The 18,520-nt window shown below is 56.3% G+C and overlaps 3 protein-coding genes across 9 annotated transcripts; all 3 read right to left on the reverse strand.

The window, feature by feature from the left end:
* Positions 1-23: 23 nt before the first annotated feature.
* Positions 24-2,377, reverse strand: MZB1 (marginal zone B and B1 cell specific protein). Its single transcript, XM_054488883.2, has 4 exons — positions 2,136-2,377; positions 916-1,040; positions 477-587; positions 24-377 (listed from the first exon to the last, which is right to left on the reverse strand). The coding sequence occupies exons 1-4, from the start codon at positions 2,310-2,312 to the stop codon at positions 221-223; spliced, it is 570 nt and encodes a 189-aa protein (XP_054344858.1). The 5' UTR covers positions 2,313-2,377; the 3' UTR covers positions 24-220.
* A 649-nt stretch (positions 2,378-3,026) lies between these two features.
* Positions 3,027-7,726, reverse strand: PROB1 (proline rich basic protein 1). Its single transcript, XM_054488889.2, has one exon. The coding sequence runs from the start codon at positions 7,511-7,513 to the stop codon at positions 4,469-4,471; it is 3,045 nt and encodes a 1,014-aa protein (XP_054344864.1). The 5' UTR covers positions 7,514-7,726; the 3' UTR covers positions 3,027-4,468.
* Positions 7,727-8,833: 1,107 nt separating this feature from the next.
* On the reverse strand, positions 8,834-17,257 carry SPATA24 (spermatogenesis associated 24). Of its 7 annotated transcripts, none has more exons than XM_054488891.2 (6): positions 16,356-17,257; positions 15,040-15,105; positions 14,356-14,486; positions 14,196-14,266; positions 9,480-9,582; positions 8,834-9,394 (listed from the first exon to the last, which is right to left on the reverse strand). In XM_054488891.2, exons 1-6 carry the CDS (start codon positions 16,470-16,472, stop codon positions 8,953-8,955), a joined length of 930 nt encoding a protein of 309 aa, XP_054344866.1. In that variant the 5' UTR covers positions 16,473-17,257; the 3' UTR covers positions 8,834-8,952. The 7 variants fall into 7 exon arrangements, with proteins under 7 accessions (XP_054344866.1, XP_054344865.1, XP_054344867.1 ...); XM_054488890.2 differs by having other exon boundaries at positions 15,040-15,207; XM_054488892.2 differs by having other exon boundaries at positions 15,040-15,160; positions 16,356-16,481.
* Positions 17,258-18,520: the final 1,263 nt, after the last annotated feature.

Here is an 18,520-nt window from a genome sequence, read left to right on the forward strand (position 1 = left end):
GCACCTTTTGCAGAGAAAAGAAGTGAGGTCACTGGGTTTTATTTGAGTCCAGAGGGGAAGGCCTTGGCTCCCACCCAGGCCCCAGTGCCCTGAGGCTGGAGGAGGGAGGCAGGATGGCAGCACAGAGCAAGGTCTTCCTGCCCTCCTGGCTGCCTGCAGACGGGAGTGGAGACCGTCAGAGCAAGCCCCAGCTTCTTTCAGAGGAGGGTAGAGTCCAGGACTAGAGCTCTTCTCTTGTGGCTGACACCTTCTCTGAGCAGGCCCCCTGGGGTCCCCCACATAGCAATGCCTCCAGAGCCCCTCGGCCTTGTTGGTGGGCTTCATAGATCTGGTCTTCTCCAAACTCCCCCAAGTAGTGCAAACATGTCTTGGAGAGCCTAGGGGAGCCCAGCGGGAGCCTCAGATGCTGCCCAGCACACAGTGGGGCAAACCAAGGCTCCAGGAGCTTCATCCTATCCCCAAGCCCCGGGCATCACCTGGTAGGCCAGGGGCCCCCTGTGACCATCACGCTGATGCTTGGCTCTGGCCCCTCGCTAAGTCCTGGGCCTGTGAGACGTTTCACTTGGTCCACTTCTCGAACTCCGTAGCTGGTGGCAGTGGAGAGGAGAGGAGTACAGTTTTGGCAGGAGCCCAGCCAGGGAGAGACCCATCTCCACACCAAGCTGGACATGCTGGCCGTTTGTGGAATTCAGAGAGGGAAAGCCCCTGGCCTAAGGTCACAAGGTGACCTTGTCCACTGGCCCTCTGCTCTCCCACTTGCTCTCAGCTCCAGAGCCCAGACTTCATCCCAGCCAGCCCCTCCCTTGGACCAGAGTCCTAGAGGAGTGTGTGTGTTGTGTGAGCGGCTGAGTGGGAATCTCCACCCACCAGGCCTGCCCTTGGAGGAGGGAGGTGGGGGCAGGATTGGCGACTCACTCCTGCCAGTTCCGGGAGCAGCTCCGGTCCAGGACATCCGTGTAGACCGACTCGCTCAGCTCCCGCCGCCCCCCAGAGTTTGGGGTATGAAGTTTGGTCTCTGCCTTTGCCAGATTTTGCCACATCTGGAACAAGGAGGGACTGGGAGGCAGGGCCTCAGGACTGCTGCTCAGTTAGGGGGAGGTGGGGAGGATAGGAGCAGAGTCTCTGGGGAAAATAAAGTGGCAAGAGAGCCGTTTGAGCAGGAAGCACCTGTGAGGCTGTTGCATGGCCCCTCCCCCAGCCCCCAAAGCTCCCTGGGATGGGGGTGGGGGATGGGAAAGAAATGCTGAAGTGGTAGGTGAGGCCTGGGCACTGGGGTCCCTCCTCCAGGGCACACCTGCCCAGTGGCACGTGTCATTTTATTTTTATTTATTCTTTTATTTAGAAAGAGTCTCACACCGTTCATTGCCCAGGCTGGAGTGCAGTGGTACGATCTCAACTCACTGCAGCCTCCACCTCCCAGGTTCAAGCGATTCTTCTCCCTCAGCCTCCCAGGTAGCTGGGACTACAGCTGTGTGCCACCACACTCGGTTAAAATTTTGTATTTTCAGTAGTGACGGGGTTTCACCATGTTGGCCAGGCTGGTCTGGAACTCCTGAGCTCAGGCGATCAGCCCCACTCAGCCTCCCGAAGTGCTGGGATTACAGGCATGAGCCACTGCGCCCGGCCGGCACATGCCATTTTAAACCACAAGAACAAGGTGAGAAAAACTGAAGCCCAATATTCAATCGCACAAGTACTCCCAGGCCCCCACCTCACAGAGACACTGGCACGCAGGCATGCTCAGCAGGTGTGTGTGTGAAGCCAGACACACGCATACTCATGTGCAGGCGCTCACACGTGTGCATGTGCACCATGTACACATAGCCAAAGCCGCCCTGTCAGGTTTGGGGAGGGAGTCCAGACTCAAGGATGGGCCTGGAAAGGGAGAAGTCTAAGGACAAGTGAGTGATTCCCTGGGGTCTCAAGATACTGAGGAGGTCTCCCAGATTGTCTGCTGTTAGGCAGGCAGATGGGTAAACTGAGGCATGGAATATAATGAAAGGCTGCATCTGTGGCTTGATGCCCAGTGGTAGGGATTGGGGATCAAAGGCCGGTCGTGGAATGTGAAGTGGGTGGAGGGGTCTGGCTTGAGAAGGGGTGTGAGCAGGGCAGGGTGACAGTGGCGAAGGACTCACCTGGTAAGCCACAGCTCTGCAGGCATCACAGCGCAGGTGAGCGGGCATGTGGGCTGAGTACATCTCCTCATCATCCAGTTGTGGGGCTGTGGCTGTGAGTGGCGCCCTGTCCCCGAGGCCCCCTGGGATGGCCCAGGCTCCCAGCAGCAGCAGCAGCAGTGGCAGTGACAGCCTCATAGCCCCAGGAGCCAGTTCAGCAAGTGTAGTCTGTGGTTGAGGTGCAGATGTGTGTGTGCTTGTGTGGTGTGGGGACCGCCACAGAACACCTGGCCTAGACCAATGGGGAACTGACACCTCACCCCTCCCATCCTCCTCCCACTCCCTCCTCCAGGGCCCTGAAGATGCCACGTGGGCATGTCCTCTAGCTGGACCCTGGCTCCAGCCATCGCAGCTCCATTTCACAGATAGGGAGCAATGAGGCAAGGAGAGGGGCTGGGCCTAGGCAGGAACACATAGGGGCCGATACTGCCCACATCCTGTGATCTGGCCAAGTGGCAGGCACTGTGCTGAGTTCCTTGTGGGAAGAGTTGGTTGGCTGCCGTCATCTTTTTTTGTTTCATTGACCTTTCTGAGAAATGAGACTGTCATGTTTATTCTGCCTCTTCCGACACAAACGCTCAGAGAGAGGTGACAAATCCAAGGCCACATAGCTAGAGGGGCCATGCTGAGAAACCCAAGCCTGATTGACCTCAAGGCTCCCTGGCCACTCAACCACCAGAAGGAATGAGGTGTGGCTGCCAGCCTCCTGGGAGGCAAGTTCAGGGAGACAGGGATGCTACAGTGTTTCCAAGACACACATGGTCTCCTTCCCTAGCCCTGAGGTCCCCTCCACCCAGGCCATAGAGGGCGTTGAGAGGCTGTGGCAGGAAATCAGGCGCCTCACACCAGTTATTTCAGCCATCATGGCTCCATGGTCAGTGATTTATTACACACCAGGATGAGGTAAAGTCACCTGAGGTGGCCCCAGGGCCCTCCATGCCATCAGAGCTGGCATCTCCAGCTAGAAAATGGCCAGTTGTTCTGATTCGTAGCTCTCCTAGTCAGCTTCCAGTCCAGGGCAGAGGGCAGGGACTGCTAGGGACCTGGGCCCCCTGACAGGCCTAGAACAACGAAGGCATCCATCCCCATCCCTGCCACTGCTTCTCATGGAAACTGTCCTTCCCAAACTCATCACATCACACACCAGGCTGGCAAGGGCCAGCCATTTCCAGTTCAGAACTATACACAGACCCCCATGTACACCACCTCCCACCTCATGCAGACCCCCCTCATCTCCCTCAGAGGCTCCTGGAATCTCAGGGCAACTGAAGCGCAGGCTCTGGGCCCTGTCCCTTGCTGTGACTGGTCTGTAGGGCCAGGCCCTCTCTGGGCATTGTTGCCACATCTGTTACTGGGGAGTGGAACCTGCCAAGAGCTTCAGATCCCTGTGGATACTCCACCAGGGGTATCGCTTCTACTGCTGGCCCTAACCCACCTTCTGGCCACACAGAGGGGTCAAGAGGCTCCTGTGGGACAAGAGCCCAACCCTCCCTCTTCTCAGAGCTTCCTGATGACCATTTCACCTACTCCCGATGTAGGGGGTGGGGGACTGAAGCCCCATCCCTGGCCCAAAAATGAGTCAGCTCAGCTCTGAGGGCCAGGCTCCCCATCTTCCCACCTCAAGTTCCAGGCTCACCCCCAAACCAGGCCCTCCCTGTATTCCTTGCTTTGCCTCCACCTGCTGTCCCCCGCCTTAGCTCTCTTTCTCAGAGCCAGCCTGGCCTGGGCTGTGCTGGCCACTTTCCCCCCAGTAACCTCCAGGGCCAAAGCTCAGCTCCTCTTCCTAAGAGCAGACTTGACAGCCAGAGTCCTTCCTGCCACCTCACCAGGGGAACTGGCCAGCCTCACCTCAGCTGGGCCCACCATCAGGGAGGGCAGACAGTTCCCCGCCCTGTCTCCTGCTGCTCCCGTTCCTGCTGCCCCACGGCAGCCACAGCACCTCCTCTGTTCGGCTCCTGGGGACAAGCCCAGGGATGCCTCACTTTCCCTATTTGCTTGCCCGCATATACACATATACACACACCCACACACCACACCACACCACGCCCTGGGAATGCCTGGGAAAGGGATACATAATTTTGTTGGGGGAGGAAGTAGGCAGCCACTTCCTGGGTGACTCCAGCTCCACCAGCGTCGGGGCTCAGATTCACTCTCTGAAGATCACTTCCTGTCCGACGACTGACTGGGATGGGTTAAAGAGAGAGGCGACGGAAAGAGAGGAGGGTAGGGGCTTGGATGCCAGAACCTCCCAGGCCATCCAAGGGCTCCAACTCCATGGCGATAGGCCCGGGGCCTCACAGCGGGAACAATGAACTCTTGCCGGGCTGGGTGGGACCTGAGCTGGAGGGCGGCGCACAGAGGAGCAGGGGAGGTGCGGGGCTGGGGGTCCCGCTCACCGGCAGGTAGTAGGTCCCGTCCAGGGGCCCTGCCTCTGAGACCCAGGGTAGCTGGGGGCTGCCGAGGGCCTGCGGGCCCGGGGACGGTGGCAGAGAGAGACTGGGTATAGGCCCATAGGCGGGCGGGTACAGGCCGAGCCCCAGGGCCAGAGGGGTGTAGACGCGGTGGGGCGGCCCGGGGGAAGAGGACGGCAGCAACACCTCCACGTACTGCCCACTCTCGGGGTCGAAGAGCACCCGCAGCCGAGGCTGCCGCGGCGCCTCCACAAAGTAGTAGCGGCCGCTCTCGGGGTCCACCAAGACCTTCCCCAGGGGCGCGGCCCCGGGCTGCCTGCGCGCTCCCTGGGAGGGGCTTTGCGGGGACCGGTCCGTGGGAGGCGCCGAGGCAGCGCGGGGCTGGGCTGGGGCCGTCCTGCCCGCCGACGCCAGGGGCTCCCGCGGGAGTGGCACCTGGACGGCAGCCGCGGGCTCGGGGGCCGTAGGTGTTGTCTTTGGTTTGGGTGCTATCCCAGGGCTCGGGCTGGCTTGCACCTGAGGGGAGCTGGGGCGGGGCAATCGGACCCCTGCTGGCTCTACGGGGGAGCGCTGGGATGAGCTGCGGGCGCCGCCTAGAGGGCTGGTCCGACCGTCGCCGTCGGGGACCAGGCGCTGGGCCTCTGCATCCCTGTTCTCTCCTCCAGGGCCGCGCGCTCGCACTCGCGAGGTTACCTCGGGCCGGCGACCCAAGGCCAGGGCCCCAGGCAGGCGGATCTCTGTGCGCTTGAAGGGCTTCGCCGTGCTGTTCTCTGCCCTCCGCCGCAGGACCCCGTTGGGCTGTGAGGCGTCCCGGGCGACCGTGTCGAAGGACGGTTCAGGAGGCTCGTAGGGGTGCGGCACGACCGGTAGAAAATCCTTGATGAAAACGGAAGTGTAGTGAGCCGGGGCGGGGGGCCCCAATGCTGGCGGCTCTCGCGTCTTGGATTCGCCGCCCTCCTCCCCGCAGGGGTCGGCAGGAGGCGCAGGCAGCCCAGAGCCTTGTGCTCCTGCCGGGAAGCCTGGCGCGTACGTGGTCTTCACCAACTTGCGCACGTCTCGAGGCCGCGGAATGGCCATGCGCGGGCGTCCCGAGGCCGCCTCTCCAGGACCCAAGACTTCCGAGCACTTATCCGCGTCCAGGGTGCCCACAGGGTGGCTGCCGGGCGGCTCGGGTGCTGCTACCTCTGGGGACGGCTGACTCCCTCCAAAGGCAAGATCTGGAATTTCCCGCGTGGATGGACTCTGCATCTCTATTGGTTCTGGAGTCCCGGGTGCGAACGGTGTAGGCGGTGCCAACTCCTCCTGAGTTAACCCATTCTGAGCTTCCTGAGTAAATGCTATCGATGAGCTCGGCCCCATGGGATCCCATGTCTCTTGGGGAGATGGGCCCCAAGTTCCAATAGGACGATCTGGAGCGTCCCACGGGAAGAAGGCCGGCGGGGACGGGCTGCTACGTGGCTCCACCGCATCCGCGACTGCCGAATGTGGAATCTCCCACCGGGAAGGGGCTTTGAGGGACGGGCTCCTTTCCCCGGCAACACACTGATTCCACTGGGAAAGGATCGGAGGGGAAGGGCTTCTCCTGACAGTTTCCTCGACGGCGGGATTTTGATTTTCCCACTCGGAGGAGGCTTCAGGGAACGATGGGCTACTCACCCTTCGAGTAGTCCGATCCCACGGGGACAGGTTCTGGGGCGACGGGCAGCGAGGACCCCGTACAGCCCCATTTGGAGTCTGCCACGGCGGGGACGGGCTCCTTGGCCTCACAGCCCTACTTGGAACCTCCGAGGGGATCCTACACTCAAAAGGCGGACTCCGTGCCCTCTGAACAGTTCGATCCGGCGCCTCTCGCGGGAACCGAGTCTTCCGCGCCTCCTGGATCTTCTCCTCTGACTGAAGGAAGATGCTGGAACTAACAGGACCCAGCGGCTCCGTCCCGGGCGCAGGCTTGTCGCGCCGAATCGCGCGCTCGCGGAGGCTGGGCCACGGCCTCGGGGCCTTGGCGGGGGCCGAATTATCTCGTACGCGAAGTGGCCGAGACTTAGCCTTCTCCAGGACCACGCGGCTGCTGCGGGCCGTTTCCCGGGTCGCAGGTTCCGACCGCCCCGTGGGCCCGAAGGTGACGCTGCTCGGGGCCGGGGCCTCGGGGCTCAGTTTTCTGGCCAGCGCCGTCTGCACGAAGCCCGCGGCGGCTTGCAGGCGGCCCAGCGACTCGTCCAGGGAGCCGGTGCGCAGGAGCAGCCGGGGGCGCGGCGCGCCGGCCGCCCGCGGGGGACTCTGGGGCCGGGGGCGCAGCTCGATCTGACGCTTGGGCACCGTCCGGGGCCTGGCGGGCGCGGCGCGCTCCTCCAGAGCCACCTCCACACACTCGAACTGCGCTGGGGCGGCAGGACTTGGCCCACGGGGCCGCAGCTCTAGGTAGGTGGCCCAGCGGGAGCCACCATCGGGGACCTGGGACTGGCGTGGGACCGGGGCGGGAGACTCTGGCCCCGGCGGCAAGGGGCTGATGAACGCCGGCTCCGTGAGCTGTTGTTGCGCCTCGCGATCGTCTGCGCCGGAGCAGCCGAACAGGGGTCCGACGCCGAAGATGACTTCCATCTCCCCCGACGGCAGCGTGCGCAGCTGGGGCTGGGGTGGCCGTGGGCCGGAACCTGGGCCTCGCGGGAAACCCGAGCCGGGCCCGTGCCGCTGGCGGCTATTCTGGGCGCTGACGGACAGGCGAGGCTGCGCGCCCGCCCCCCGCCCAGGGGCCACCCAGGGCCAATTCGCTGGGCCTTCCGCGTCCGGCCCAACGTCCGGGGGCTCCGGAGAACCCGGAGCCGTGTAGTAAGAGCCTGACGAACTGGAGGAGTCCTGGCGCCGCGCGAGGGCCGTGGGCAGCTGCCTCGGGATCCCAGGCAGGGCTGGCGGGGCGAGCGCGGTCAGCATGGTGGGGCCGGACGCCGTGCACTATCTCCCTCGCATTCGCCTCCGCTGGTGGCGCCGGCACTGTCCCCGCCCCGCCCAAGGATGCCGTGGGGTCACCGCGCCTTAAAGCGGCCGCGTCCACTCCTGAGTCAGCGGCGCCGGCAGCATAAAAGACCTCGGCCCTGCACCCTTCCCTGTCCAGCCCCCATGCCCAACTAACCCCCTTCTCAGCACAAGCCGGAGTACCTGGGGTGGGCTCCAAGCTTTGGCTGACAGGCAGGTGAGGGAATGGCAGGCCCAACTTTCGAAGCCTTGGAGGCAGGAGTTAGGCCCAACTCCACCTATCACAGGTGAGGAAACTGAAGCCCAGCAGGGATCCGCCTGAAGTCAGGCCCTGCTGTGTGCGGTTCAGGCTGTGAGCGGGTGAACCAGACCTTCAGGCCAGCAGACTCAGGTAGAGCCAGCAATTTCATCTTCCCCTCAGCCCCGGGTGTCTTAACATCACTGCAGGGGACCCCCCATTGCCATTGCTGGCCTCAACTAGAGCTCTTAAGGGTGCACCCACCACCTTCCTTGACCCCAGTTACACTCTTCCTGATCCCCTTCAGTAGAGTCAGGAGCACCGCTAGAGGCTTCCCTGACTCCTCAGGGCCTCAGGAAGGTCCTACCCCTGGCTGGACCCACTGCCCTCGGTGGGACCTATTGGAAGGAGCTGGAGTGGACAGCTCTAGCTTTCACAGTCTGCCTCAGCACCTAGAACAGGCCCTGGATACCGATGTGGGGTCCTATGGGAAGCTTCGAAGTAGCTTGTGGTCCCAGCTCCAAAGGCCCCTGCTGCCACAACAGCCCTGTGCTCCCCCAGGTATTCACAAGGCCCTAATTTCAGCCCCCACAGCCTTAGGACCTGCCCTGGGGACAGGCGCTCGTGGGGAGGCAACCACCACCTGTCATTGTCTTACAACTGTGGGCACCACTTGCCCTTAAACTTCTGGCTTCAAGGTCCTGCTATGACTCAGGCCCCAGCTGGCCCTGGAGCAAGAGCACTGCCCCCTCCTGTGCACTTGGCCTCAAACTGACCCAGGACAGGCTACACTGGGCTAATCTGACCCCTGAAGTGGGTCCTCTGCCTGGGTGTGTCCCCATGATCACCTAGGGGGCACTCAGTGATGGCTTCTGAAAGAATGTTGCTGCTCCATCCCATCCAGCCCTGCCTGTGCAACTTGTGCAAATCGGGGTCCCTTCCCAGATTGTTTTCTCCACCTTAAAACCACACACAGCATTGTCTTTTCTCTTCCTCCCATTGTGAAGCTCCCATTTGTTTGGGGGAGGTGTCAGCAGGTACAAATGCAATTTGCAGGTATAACATTATTGTCATGTGATGGAAACTGACTTCCCAAATTCCTTGTGGTTCTGGAACCCACTGTCTTTGAAGTTTCTGGTCAGGGCTTCCAGCCCTGTAGTCAAGTTGGGAGAGTTAAATTCACCAGGACACTGGGAGTGGGGTGGAATATTACTGGGTAACCAGGGCTGTTTATATAGGAAGGGATTAAATACCCAAAGGAAGTGGTGGTGCCTACCAGACAACAAAGACCCAGCTCGTCCCCTTGGCTACAAGCCCCCACCTTGTGGACCCCTACCACTACCCAAGAGGGAGGGAAGTAGCAGGGGCTAGAGGCTGGGGACTCCCAAAGCAGAGAAGGCAGAGGCTGCGGATTACAGCCAGAGAACAGGAAAGCGGCGGCCGTTTTATTTTTCCCTGGGATGCTGGTGGCTGCGGGCCTGACGCGTCCCTGAGGCTTTCTTATGCTTCTGGTCCAGAACCTGGGCCATGTAGCTCTCCTGCTGCTTCTGGATCCGGAAGTCAGACATGTGATTCCTGCAACGGAGCCGGCTGGTGGTGGGCTGTGGACAGCCGAGGGTAGGTAGGGGCCAGAGGTCTGGCTCTCCAGTGTCATCAACAACCCCCAGCCGGGCCCAGACCCCTCACCTGAAGATCTGTTTCTGCTGGCTGATAACTTGCTGCAACTCTTTAATCTCATTCTCTTTGCCATTAAGTATATCTTCTTGCTTTATAATGTGAGACTCAATCTCTGTGGGGGAGAGAGGCAGGGAGGAGGGGTGGTTCCCATCCCAGGGCTCCTTCCTGAGATAAGGCATTCCCTCACGGGGCTTTTCAGAGCTTGGCTCCCCACCCAGGAGTTCTCCATGAAGAACTGCTAATACCTTAGTATGAATGAGTTTATTATGCAGTCTTGGGGGAGTGCAGTGTTTGAGGATTGTTGTCAATGACTTCACAAGTCTATTCTGGACCAGAGGACCCACATGAGGGCAGGAGAAGGTCCTTGGAGAGAGGTGGGCAGTCCTGCCCAAAGGCTGGAAGATGACTGGCGCCTGCCCTCAACTCCTGCAGGTCTTTACAGATGTTGCCTCCTTGGAGAAACTCTCTCTCATCTAAAAATTACATTTCCCAGTACTTCCTGTTCCCTCTTGCTGCTTTCTTTTTCTTTCTTTCTTTTTTTTGTATTTGAGACAGTCTTGCTCTGTCGCCAGGCTGGAGTGCAGTGGCATGATCTTGGCTCACTGCAACCTCCGCCTCCTGAGTTGAAGCAATTCTCCTGCCTCAGCCTCCCGAGTAGCTGGGATTACAGGCGTGCACCACCACGCCCAGCTAATTTTTGTATTTTTAGTAGAGATGGGGTTTCACCATGTTGGCCAGGCTGGTCTCGAACTTCTGACCTCAGGTGATCTGCCCACCTCAGCCTCCCAAAATGCTGGGATTACAGGCATGAGCCACCATGCCCAACATCCTGCTTTATTTTTCTTAACACTTTTACCTAACATACCATATACTTTACTCATCTGTCTTCTCCGCTGCTGGGATGTAAGGTCCACAAGGACAAGGATCTTTGTTTTATTCACGGCTTTATCCCTAAGGCCTAAAACAGTATCTGGCACATAGTAGGTATACAAAAAGTATATTTGCAGACCGAATGAACGGGATGTCCCTGGGGGTTTAGGACTCAGAAAAAAAACCTAGTTCAGTCATCCCAGTCCAAGCAAACTTCCCGAGGGCTGGCTGGATGCCCAGCCTTGTGCCAGGGCTTCAGGGGTGGTGGGATAAGATGGGAGTTGCCTCGATTTTCAGACCTGTTTCCTCATTTCAAAGATGGGGAAAGAGACAGTCCTATCCCACAGTGGTGTGGGGGGGACCCAGTGAGATAGTGGTGGCAAAGCCTACCCCCGAATTAATCGTACATTTGAGGCAAAGATGACTTTCTGAGGCAGGAGGATGGCTTGAGCCCAGGAGTAAGAGACCAGTCTGGGCAACATAGTGAGACCTCACCTCTACAAAACTAAAAAAATAAACAAACAAAAAAACCAGCTGGGCATGGTGGCAGAACGCGCCTATAGTCCTGGCTACTTGCTGAGGCAAGAGGATCACTTGAGCTCAGGAGTTGGGGGCTGCAATGAGCTATGACTGTGCCCCTGCACTCCAGCCTGGGTGACAGAGCAAGACACTGTCTCTAAATAATAAATAAATAAATGATAATTTTTCTGTGTTGGATCAAAATCCAAGGAGGCTGTAGGGATCTGGGGGTGCTTCATTTACATAACTGCCCCACATGGCACCTTGGAAAATTCTGATTCCCACAGAAAGAAAATCCTACTGTCTTCAAAGGTTGGACAAGGGGCCAGTCACAGTGGCTCACGCCTGTAATCCCAGCACTTTGGGAGGCCAAGGCGGGTAGATCACCCGAGGTCAGGAGTTTGACACCAGCCTGGCCAACATGGTAAAACACCGTCTCTACTAAAAATACAAAAATTAGCCGAGTGTGGTGGCACATGCCTGTAATCCCAGCTACTTTGGAGGCTGAGGCAGAAGAATTGCTTGAACCCAGGAGACGGAGGTTGCAGTGAGCCGAGATCGTGCCACTGCACTTCAGCCTAGGTGACAGAGCGAGACTCCGCTTCAAAAAAAAAGGCCAGGCGCGGTGGCTCACGCCTGTAATCCCAGCACTTTGGGAGGCCAAGGTGGGTGGATCACAAAGTCAGGAGATCGAGACCATCCTGGCTAACATGGTGAAACCCTGTCTCTACTAAAAATACAAAAAATTAGCCAGGCATGGTGGCGGGCACCTATAGTCCCAGCTACCTGGGAGGCTGAGGCAGGAGAATGGTGTGAACCTGAGAGACGGAGCTTGCAGTGAGCCGAGATCTCGACACTGCACTCCAGCCTGGGCGGCAGAGCAAGACTCCATCTCAAAAAAAAAAAAAAAAAAGGTTGGACAAGAATTAACTAGAACACAAACTCTGAAAATACAGAAATGTCTAAGCATTTAAGATTTCAAAAGAGAAGACCTGGTAAAAAGTGAAGGCACAGCATGGAAAAGAGGAGACAGGTGAAGGGAGAGAATGAAGACATGAGTTCACCGGGTCACTGTTGAACCTCCTTCCCAGGCGTCCAGCTAAGTGGGATTAATTACTTGTGAAGTTCGTTTGGGAAAAAGAATTAGAAATTTGTGTGACTCTTCGAAAATAAAAGCCTGTGGCACCCGATGATGAGAGAATGGTTAGAAAATCCCTTTGAGAGTAAAGAACTATGTAAGTGTAAAAACCAAACTGAAACCACATAAAGGGAGTTTGTAAGGGTGGGGTGGGGTGTGAGGCACTGGCCAGGGTGAGGTTCACATCACCAGACTGGCTCAGGAGGGCTTGTGTCCCACAGGAGGGGTTTAGAATATTCTTGGGGAGGCAGCCAGGACCTGTCCCCATGACACACACACCTTCCAACAAGCAGATCCAAAGCCCCGTGAGCTTGACTGATCTCTGTTGGAAGGAAATGACCTAGGGGAAGGAGGTCTCTGGCCCCACCAGGAAAGAACCCCAGGTTCTTTTTTGGGAAGTAAGGGGATGCTCAGGGAGAGGGCAAGACTGAGGGGACCAATGGTCTTGAGCATGGGGGCAGTGACTGCCTGTTGGGCCCTGCCATGGCAGAAGCCAGTGACCAAACTACTATGAGACCTGTCAGCCTGCCTGGCCAGATCAAGATGTCAGCCTGCTGGCATCTTCCCAGTGAGAGCACTCACCAGGGGAGAGAGAAGGCTGAACTGGTGAAAGGCAGGGTACTCAAGGCTCCACGTGGGAGCCCCACCAGGAAGGACCTTGAACCTCTTGCGCTTGGGCTCTGGCCTACTGGAGATCTGCTGCAGTGAACAAAGCAGATGTTGTGCCTGGAATTCATACCTACTTTTTTTTTTTTTTTTTGAGACAGAGTTTCACTCTTGTTGCCCAGGCTGGAGTGCAATGGCACGATCCTGGCTCACTGCAACCTCTGCCTCCTGGGTTCAAGCAGTTCTCCTGTCTCAGCCTCCTGAGTACCTGGTATTACAGGTGCCTGCCTCTACGCCCGGGTAATTTTTGGTATTTTTAGTAGAGATGGGGTTTCACCCTGTTGGCCAGGCTGGTCTCGAACTCCTGACCTCAGGTGATCCGCTTGCCTTGGCCTCCCAAAGTGTTGGGATTACAGGCATGAGCCACCGCGCCCAGCCCATACTTAAACTGGGTAAGGGGAGTTTAGCATTCCGGGAAATGAAAGGGGCTCCTGAGGTGTACGGGCATGTGTAGCTGACTCAGAAGGTGCCCCACAACTTATGGCACCAACTGAGCCAAACAAGTGGCCCCCAGGCATCTGCACAGGGCAGAGTTGAAAACTGGCAGCCCACAGATATTTTACTTGGCCTACACGACAGTTTTAACATTTCAAAATCAACTGCCGACACTAAAAAGTCAGAAAAGCTTCCATTGAAACTTGGTTTTGGCTGGGTGCGGTGGCTCACTCCTGTAATCCCAGCATTTTGGGAGGCTGAGGTGGGCGGATCACCTGAGGGCAGAAGTTCGAGACCAGCCTGACCAACGTGGTGAAACCCCATCTCTACTAAAAATACAAGAATTAGCCGGGCATGGTGGTGCACGCCTGTAATCCTAGCTACTCGGGAGGCTGTGGCAGAAGAATCACTTGAACCCAGGAGACGGAGGTTGCAGTGAGCCGTGTGCCACTGCACTCCAGCCTAGGCAACAGAGCAAGACTCCATCTCAAAAAAATAAAACAAAACAACTTGGTTTCACTGGGCATGGTGGCTCACACCTGTAGTCCCAGCTACTTGAGAGGTTGAGGTGGATGAATCACTCGAGCCCAGGCATTTGAGACCAGCCTGGGCAGCATAGTGACACCCAGTCTTAGAAAAACAAAAATAACTCTTAGTTTCCATTTTAAAGATCTGGCAATCCTAGCCCCCTGTCACCACATGCACCCTTCCCTATTGAGTCCTGACCCTCAGACTAAGGATCAGGTCCCAAATAGGACAGTGCTTGCCCTGTGTTCCTCTTGTATCAGAGTTAGGAGTAACCCATCAAAAGTGGGAAAACAAAAGGTGGACTAAGAAGGTTGTATGTTTCAGGAAAAATGGGAGCAAGCCCATTCCTTTATGGCGGTGAAGAATATAGTACACCGACTGCTTCCCTCATTTCCGTGGCCTGCCTGGTCCCTTAAGGCCTTTTCGAAGGTATGGCCCACCCGGGCCTGCCTGTATCCTCAGCTGGGGACAGGTGTTAGAGTGAAACCCTGCCTTTGACACAGGCACTGGGTGGTTAGGAAAGAGCCCGTTTATATAACCGTGGTGGAGAGCACGGGCCTCCCGCCTACCATTGCACTTGGTGATGAGCTGGTCCTTCTTGCTGGACTCCTGTAGGACTTTGCTCTTGACACTGGAGAGCCTGGGTGGGGAAGATAAGATGGGAGGGTGGGCAGGCTAGCAAGCAGATGCGTCCCCCAAACCCCACATCCCCTACTGAGGCCCACTCACGCTTTTTCAAAGGCCAGCTTCTCTTTCTCCAGCTGCTTGGATAGCACCTCTACCTCTCCAAGGGCAAACTGTAACTTCTCCTCTTCCTTGGCCAGGAGGACCTTGGTTTTGGCATGGGCAGCTTTCTCTTCCTGCAGGGCAGCAGCAGTCACCTCATTACCCTAGGCCGCCTTGGGTCTCCTAGACTCCCTTAACCAGCCCCCCTTCTCTGAGGGACACACAGAAGCCACAGCACAGGGAGATTCTGGCCACCTTGTTACTGGGGCTGGAGGTTCTCAGAGGCCGACCTTTCTTTTTTCTTTTTTTTTAAGACAGAGTCTCACTCTGTTGCACAGGCTGGAGTGCAGTGGCATGATCTCAGCTCAGTGCAACCTTTGCCTCCTGGGTTCAAGCAATTCTCCTGTCTCAGCCTCCCAAGTAGCTGGGACTACAGGCGCCTGCCACCACGCATGCTTGGCTAATATATATATTTGTATTTTTAGTAGAGACAGGGTTTCACCATGTTGGCCAGGCTGGTCTCGAACTCCTGACCTCAAGTGATTTGCCGCCTTGGCCTCCCAAAGAGCTGGGATTATAGTTGTGAGCCACCGCACCAATCGGAGGCTAATACTTAATGAGCCTGCCTAACCACAGGGGTCCTGGGAAACGGGGGAAGATTAGGAGACTGCAGAGGCCATTACTTACCACCAGCTTCTTCTCCACTGCCTGGAACTCTTCTTTACTGACAAAATTTTCGTCCTGGAGAACCATCTGCAACAGAGCCTGGCTGAGGGAGGGCCTGGGGCTGGAGTAGAAGGGGCGTCCTCTAGGGACCAGGACCAAAAGCGGATAACAGGATGATACTCTTGGTACCTAGAATGAGACTGAGGCCTTGGGAAGGGAGAACTCAGTTCCACAGATAAACTGAGACTCAGCTCTAAGTGCTGCCCTCAAGGAGCAGCCAGTCTCATGGAGGAGGCAGTCCACAGCTAGCACTTCTAACATGTTGTGTGCCTTGATGGGGAGACATAAGGGGATCTGGGGCCCAGAGGAGGCCCCAACCCAGCCTGGGGAAGGGTCAGAATCACTTCCGGAGAAGGGGACGTTAGACCTGAGATCTGACTGCTATATAGGGTGGGCCAGAAGAGGGATAGAGAGAAAAGCACTCTCGATGGTGGGGATACACATGCCAAGGTCAGCTGCCAAGAGGAAGACCTGGGTAGCTTCAGGGAATCAAAGGCAATTCAGTGCCTAGAGCTCCATACATTTTGTTGAATGAGAGCATTAGGGTAGCAAATAGGACATGTCTCTCCCCCTTTCCCCCACATTCAACTTCCCAGAAGGGAAGAAATTGTCTAAGAACAACTTAGAATGAGAAATAGATGTGAAGCCAGTTTTATTTCTGAGATGGAGATACATCCCAACCTTCTTATCAAGACAGGAAAACAAAACCAGAAAAACCATGAACTCCAGCTGGCCAGGATTCTATTATGCCTACCCAGGTAATCTGTGACTGCAATGCTTTGCACCCATTAGCTGGGGTTTGATTGAGAAGGCAAAAGCTAAGGCATGTAAAGTTCTTGGAGGCCCCTAAGTTAGCGTTGGCAAGGGCCAAATCTGCGCTTACTGCATTCAACATGGCACTGCCTTTGACTCTCGGGAAGGGAGTCCATAATAGAAGGGATGACAGTTTCTCGGCCTGCACACGAGGGCCATGGGAACTCAGTGACGTCCTCTCCACTGAAAATGGGGAAACTGAGGCTCAGGGACTCTCTACCATCTCTTGCAGCAACCAGGCAAACGGAAGGGAGAATATGGCTTGATTTTAGTTAAAATTTCCTGGTTCAGGAAGGTCCGCCCCTTTTTGGCTCCACCCCTACAGACTGAGCCCGGCCTCCTCCTGATGACGCCATGGGCCATGCGTTCTAACCACGGCCCCCCGCATCGGAACAGGTTCTGGCCCCGCCCCCACCAGTGAGGCATCCGGCCCCGCGTCTCCCCAAACTCCTCTGGCTGCGTACCACGTTCCTCAGCTGGTGGATTAGTTCCTCCTGAGACTCAATCACGTCCCGCAGTTGATCGAAAGCGAGACACACAGATCCTGACCCCGCCTTCGACCACCCGAGGGGCGTCGCCATCTTTCGCCCCCGCCAGCTAGTTGGAAATGGCTGCCTCGGGGGTGATCCCCGCCGTCGCCCACCAATGAGAATGCGACGCCACAGAGCACCCTGGCAACGGGGGGCGGAGACTTCCTCTGTTAGCGGGGCGAGGGAACGCCTCTTAAAGGAGCCGCCTGGAGCGGGGAAACTGCTGACAACCCTTAAGGCATTTAAGTTTATAGGAAATTGCGCTTTTATTACGTCTTCTGTTTCTCACGCAGTCCTGAGAAGCCGGCAGGGCCCGGCTTGTACTTTCCTTGCCTGCGACACCAGCCTTCAGCCTTCACCCAGGGCCTGTTAAACCGCATGACCACGAAGAAAGAGCCAGCATAGGCAACTCCCGCATCTTTAGCTTCTCGTGCCTCTTTCTCCAAATCTTTATCCTAATCTCCAAATTTCCTCCATTGTATGAGATTCCAGCCTCCTGGAACACACTTAGTACTTAGGGGTCCTAAGCCTAAGCACGGCAGATAGACGAAGATAAAAAATGAGAATGGCTACACCTGAGATCAAAGTCTTCATACTTGATACCAGGCTCTGGGCAGCTGCACTAGAGTCATGTGCCACCACCCGAGGAGGAGGACCCTGAAGAGATTAGGAGGACTGAAGAGGGCTTGAAGGAGGAGAGTTTAGTAAAATGAAGTCAGGGAAGGATACGGTGATTACGCACACTCACCAAGTCTCTATTGAAGGCTTTTTTTTTTTTTTCTTGGAAACCCAAATAAGATTAGGTTTGGAGAACATCAGAGCGAATATATATTGTGTTCACTATTTCGTGGCACCGTTATGTTTATATTATTTCATGTGACCCTCATGGAACTCCTATCAGTCCCTTTTTACCTAGGCTCTATGAGAATGAGAATGAATAACTTGCCCAAGGTCACTCTAATAAGTTGTGGAACTGAGTTCTGCTATGGGCAGTTTGGTTCCAGAGTCCATGTTTTTGTTTTTTGTTTGTTTGTTTTTTGAGATGTAGTCTCGCTCTGTTGCCCAGGCTGGAGTGCAGGGACGTGATCTCGGCTCACTGCAACATTCGCCTTCCGGGTTCAAGCGATTCTTCTGCCTCAGCCTCCCAAGTAGCTAGGATTACAAGCGCCCGCCACCACGCCTGGCTAATTTTCATATTTTTAGTAGAGACGGGGGTTTCACCATGTTGGCCAGGCTGGTCTTGAACTCCTGACCTCAGGTGATCCGCCCGCCTCGGCCTCCCAAAGTGCTGGGATTACAGGCATGAACCACCGCGCTGGGCCTGGAGTTCATGTTCTTAACCAGGATGCTGTGCTGCATTTGTGTTGCACGTCATGTGTGGAAGTTATGGAATTTGATACCCCCAAGTAGGAAATGACTATACTAACAAGGAGTTTGGAAAAAAAGTTACCAGTGACTATGAAAGGAGGCAGAAAGCTCAGGGTAAGTCATTCAAGCTGCTCCCCAAAACTCCCGAGGGGCCTGACAAACTTGGCCATCCCTGTGGTTCTCTCTGCGGGAGCCCTTGTTTTGTTTCTTGCATTTATTTTCATGGACTTGGAGACAAGGCCATCTCTGTTGACCTCTCTCTCTCTCTCTTTTTTTTTTTTTTGAGACGGAGTCTTGCTCTGTCGCCCAGGCTGGAGTGCAGTGGAGCAATCTTGGCTCACTGCAACCTCTGCCTCCCAGGTTTGAGCGATTCTCCCAACTCAGCCTCCCCAGTAGCTGGGATTACAGGCACCTGCTATCATACCCAGGTGATTTTTTTTTGTATTTTTGTAGAGATGGGGTTTCACCATGTTGGCTAGGCTGGTCTCGAACTCCTGACCTCAGGTGATCGGCCAACCTCAGCCTCCCACAGTGCTGGGATTATAGGCGTGAGCCACTGTGCCCAGCCGACCTCTGTTAAAGGGCCTAGAACAATACAGTTCAATAGAATTTCTAGTGATGAAAATGTTCTACAGCTGCACTATTCAATAGCCACTAGCCACATGTGGCTCTTCAGCAGTTGAAACGTAGCTCATGTGACTGAGAAATTGCTTTAAATTTTTTTTTTATTA

The sequence above is a fragment of the Pongo pygmaeus genome, chromosome 4 (assembly GCF_028885625.2).
Source record: "Pongo pygmaeus isolate AG05252 chromosome 4, NHGRI_mPonPyg2-v2.0_pri, whole genome shotgun sequence".
Taxonomy (NCBI): domain Eukaryota; kingdom Metazoa; phylum Chordata; class Mammalia; order Primates; family Hominidae; genus Pongo; species Pongo pygmaeus.